Source organism: Bicyclus anynana, unplaced genomic scaffold (genome assembly GCF_947172395.1).
Source record: "Bicyclus anynana unplaced genomic scaffold, ilBicAnyn1.1 scaffold_92, whole genome shotgun sequence".
In the NCBI taxonomy this organism is placed as follows: domain Eukaryota; kingdom Metazoa; phylum Arthropoda; class Insecta; order Lepidoptera; family Nymphalidae; genus Bicyclus; species Bicyclus anynana.
This window is the reverse complement of record NW_026441279.1, coordinates 8,834-13,482: the sequence shown is the minus strand read 5'-3', so window position 1 is coordinate 13,482 and position 4,649 is coordinate 8,834. Positions and strand designations below refer to the sequence as shown.

The window sequence follows — 4,649 nt, the reverse complement described above, 5'->3', positions numbered from 1 at the left end:
CTACGGAAACCTAACAGTAGGTACGAAAAAGTCTGACGGTATGCGAAGCGTTGTTCCGTAGGTCATTAGCGCAGGACTTAAATTGTTGTCTTCTCTCAGTGCAGTTCGTAGCCCCAGTAATACGGTAGGTATTTCATCTGACCATGTTGTTGTTGCGCCGCGAGCCATGAGCGCTGCCTTTAGTGTTCGATGTAATCGCTCAACTTGTCCATTCGCTTGCGGGTGATAGGCTGTAGTATGTATTCTTGTGATTCCCCATCTTTTCATCAGGACGTTGAAAAGTGCTGATTCGAAATTCGATCCTCTGTCGCTGCTGAGCCTTAATGGGACTCCGAAACGACTTATCCAGTTCTCGTATAGCGCTTTTGCAACAGTTTCTGCAGTGACTTCTTGTACTGGTATTACTTCCGGCCACTTGGTGCATCGGTCAATTATTGTGACGCAGTACTTGTAGCCGTTTGACAGCTTGAGGGCTCCGATGACGTCAATGTGAATATGTTCAAAGCGCTGAGAAGACGGGAACTCTGCCAGAGGAGTGACAATGTGCCGATGAACCTTGCTGCGTTGGCAGTCGATGCATGTTTTTGCCCATGTTGCTACTTCTTTATTCATGTCAGGCCAGAAGAATTTTGATGCTATCTGCTTCCGTGTCGCTCTTACTCCAGGATGACATAGCCCGTGTTGTGCTTTGAAGGCGACGTAACGGTATGCCTTGGGTAGATACGGACGAATGGATGATGTTGAAACTTCACATGTGATTGGTTTCTTGATACCAGGTAGTGAGATCTCGGCGAACTTTAAGTTAGGTTGATTCTTCAAGTTGTGTAACTCGATGTCACCAGCTTGATCTTGGGCGAGCTTCTCGTAGTCGAGTACATCTGCTAGTTTGACCTCTTCTACTCTTGATAACGCGTCTGCTACTGGATTTTCTTCGCCCTTGATATACTTGATACTCGTACAAAATTGGCTGATGAAATGTAGTTGACGTTCACGACGCGGTGTGTCACTGCTGCTCGCAGGTCTGTGTAGCGCGTAAGATAAGGGTTTGTGATCGCTGTACACAGTTACTTCGCTGCCTTCAATGAGTCTTCTGAAGTGTTTCACAGCTGTGTATATTGCTAGCAGTTCGCGATCATACACACTGTATTTTCGTTGTGTCTCACTCATGCTCTTTGAATAGAAGGCTAGTGGTTTCCATATGTTTTCTATCTTCTGCTGGAGTACTGCGCCCATACTGTGTTCTGAAGCATCGCTCATTATTGCTAGTTCTCCCCCGGGTACAGGATAACTCAGCGTAGTAGCCTCTGTAATGCTTTGGCGGCATTTTTCAAAAGCTTCGTTTGCTGCAGGCGTCCAATCAATAGGCGTCTTGTCGTTCTTTTTCTTATTGTGTAGAAATTTATTTAGTTCGTGCTGGTGATCTGCTTGGTGCGGTAGGCAGTCTCGATAGAAATTGAGCATGCCTAAAAATCGGCGTAACTCCATGACGGTCTTCGGTTTTGGATAGGATGATATTGTGTCGATCCGTTCTCTGGGTGGCTTTATACCGCTTTCTGAGACTTCATACCCCAAGAAATTGATTGTATCTTTGCCGAGTTCGCACTTATCAATATTCAGTGTCACTCCATATTTGTTGAGGCGTTCTAGGACTTCATGTAGTAGTTTCTCGTGCTCATTTTCGTTTTCGGAGAATAGCAGGATGTCGTCCACGAAGCAAAAACAATTATCAATTCCTCTTAGCACTTGATGCATGAAACGTTGGAATGTTTGACTTGAGTTTCTTAATCCAAAGCACATGACAGTGAACTCGTACATTCCAAACGGGGTGATCACCGACGATTTCTGAGCGTCTTCTTCACTGGCCATAGGTATCCAGTAGTACGCCATCTTGAGGTCGAGCTTTGTGAAGATTTTCTTCCCGTGTAGTGCGTACGTGAAGTCTTGTATGCGGGGTATCGGGTATCTGTCCGGAATGGTGACAGCATTTAGACGTCTGTAGTCACCGCATACTCGTAGACTGCCATCTTTCTTTTTCACAATATGAAGAGGACTTGCCCATGGACTCTTTGATGGTCTGCAGATCCCTTGTTCCACCATGCGATCAAATTCAGCTTTAGCGGCGGCATATCTGTCGGGTGGCAGCGGGCGGGCGCGAGCGTAAAGCGGCGGGCCTGTTGTTTCTATGTGATGGACGACTTCATGTTTCACCGGCTGCTTCAGTGACATGGGGCGAAGGACGTCAGGATATTGCTTCAGAATGTCGTAGTATTGTTGCTTGGTGCTAATAATGCGTATGGACTCATTGTCACCGGATGTCACCGCCATGGCATCGATGCTGAGCTTCGTAGTATCGTCGATCAACTTTTTCTTGTGAAGATCCACTAAGAGCTTGAAGTACCGAAGGAAATCTGCACCGAGTATGGAATTTTTTACATCTGCTATCACGAACGTCCAGGTGAAGTTTCGCCGCAGGCCAAGATCGAGAGTGACTTTCTTGTGTCCGTAGGTGCGTATAGGGGTGTTGTTTGCCGCGAATAACTTGTAGGCGTTTTCTGTTTTCTTCTTGTCTCGAGGTGTTGCAGCCCAAACGGAGATGTCCGCTCCTGTGTCCACGAGGAACCTTTCGTTACTGGTGCGATCGTAGACACTTAGGCGATTGCTGGTACCAGGGTCACCGACGTTCGCCACCGTCGGCGCCGAAGCTAGTTTTCCGACGTCTTGAAATTGCAAGGTGATGAACAGCGATAGGCTCGGTCTCCAAATCGGCGGTGATAGTAGCATAATCTTCTTTGGCTTGAACTTCCTTCCTGTGGTGTAACTGGGCGATAAGCATTTGATCGGCGAGGTCGACGAGAGTATTGTGCTTGATTCATTTTGATAGCTGCGATTTCTTTGGAGAGCTCTTCGATTTTGGTTAGAACCGATTCGCTGGCCACCTGTGATGATGTTGATGGTTGACACACGGCGTTAACTTCGGAGGTTTGGTGTTCGGTCATCTTGTCTGCCGTTGCAGCGAGTTTGTCCAAGTTACTTTCACTGCTCATCGTTAATGAGGTCCGTACAGCTTGTGGAAGGTGACTGATCCATAAGAGCCTTAATGTTTCCTCCGGAAATAATTTTTGTGCTACGTCTCGCATTCGCCTTAACAATTGGGAAGGCTTTTGATTTCCGAGTTCCATTTCGTGCATAACTTTGTGAAGCCGCTTTGAATCAGACTCTTCGTATATAGATATTAATCTAGATTTCAAGGCTTCGTATTTCCCAGTGGCTGGTGGGTCCAAAACAATGTCGCTGACTTGTTCGATGTCGCATAATTCGAGCTGACCTACTGCAAATTGAAATTTTACTTCGTCGCCGAGCTTCTGACTTGCAATTATAAACTCGAACTGAGCGAACCATAGCCGAGGTCTGTGCCGCCAGAATAAAGGGATGCGGGACTTCAGTGATATTGCTGCGAGTTCTGAGAGTTCTGCCGTCGGGGTCACCATTTGTAGGAGTTTTCGTTTAAGGTTCGCTGCTCAGGAGTTCAAGTGAAAGTCACGATTGTTTAATCGGAATGTAATAATTTTATTGAATCAATCTTAGTCTAAATATCTACATTTTTTGCTTCACAAATTATGAGACGCGCGCGAGTTATATCGGTATTGCCGCGCAACCATCGATGTACACAGACATGCAAATGGTTTACACACACATCTGCGGCAATACGCGCGGAGCGCCTCCCGCGGTCTCGGCACAGCCGTCGCCCGTCCCCGCAGTCACAGTCGGCGCGCGGCATCGAGTGGACGTTCAGTGCAGTGCAGATAGTGTGTTTCAAGAACATTCCACGAGCCACGAAGTCACGAAGATATAATATATTCGAGCCATCAACCATGCTATATATTTGAGCCATCAACCATGCTATCGTGTAGACCCATCAACATGCATACGTAACCATGTAAGGCTCAGATACTTTCCAGTGCATAGTGTATTCTCTGACCAATGCAGGTACGTAACAATAACTATTATTACGTGTTTGCACGTCTTGCGTTTTATTTCTCTCTTGTTGATAATAAAGTGCTTTCCTTTTTCCTTTCCTGTGTTCCTGTTTCCTTCTGTAATCGACGGGCAGGCGGACGGCGCCGTGACGTGATAGAACGAGTTTCACGCGGTCGTAAGTATGTAGGTAGGTACGGTAAGTATAGGTGAGTATTACTAGCACCTATAAAACTAATTCATAGTAGTTCGAAAGTCGAAAATTATGAAATTCAAACTAGCGTATTCTGAGAGCGCGGATATACGTAACTTTCAATGCCAAACCATATTCAAAGACTCTTTTTGCTTAAGGTGAGTTTGAATTTTTTTAGAAACTAAGTCGAAGTAGTTCGAAAGTCGAAAATTATGAAATTCAAACTAGCGTATTCTGAGAGCGCGGATATACGTAACTTTCAATGCCAAACCATATTCAAAGACTCTTTTTGCGTAAGGTGAGTTTGAATTTTTTTAGAAACTAAGTCGAAGAAGTTCGAAAGTCGAAAATTATGAAATTTAAACTAGCGTATTCTGAGAGCGCGGATATACGTAACTTTCAATGCCAAACCATATTCAAAGACTCTTTTTGCTTAAGGTGAGTTTGAATTTTTTTAGAAACTAAGTCGAAGTAGTTCGAA

At 45.3% G+C, this 4,649-nt stretch overlaps 1 protein-coding gene across 1 annotated transcript; it reads right to left on the bottom strand.

Annotated features, from left to right (window-relative positions):
• On the bottom strand, nt 1-3,874 carry LOC112050731 (uncharacterized). Its single transcript, XM_052890999.1, has 2 exons — nt 3,709-3,874; nt 1-2,807 (listed from the first exon to the last, which is right to left on the bottom strand). Exons 1-2 carry the CDS (start codon nt 3,872-3,874, stop codon nt 1-3), a joined length of 2,973 nt encoding a protein of 990 aa, XP_052746959.1.
• Between the last annotated feature and the right edge of the window lie 775 nt (nt 3,875-4,649).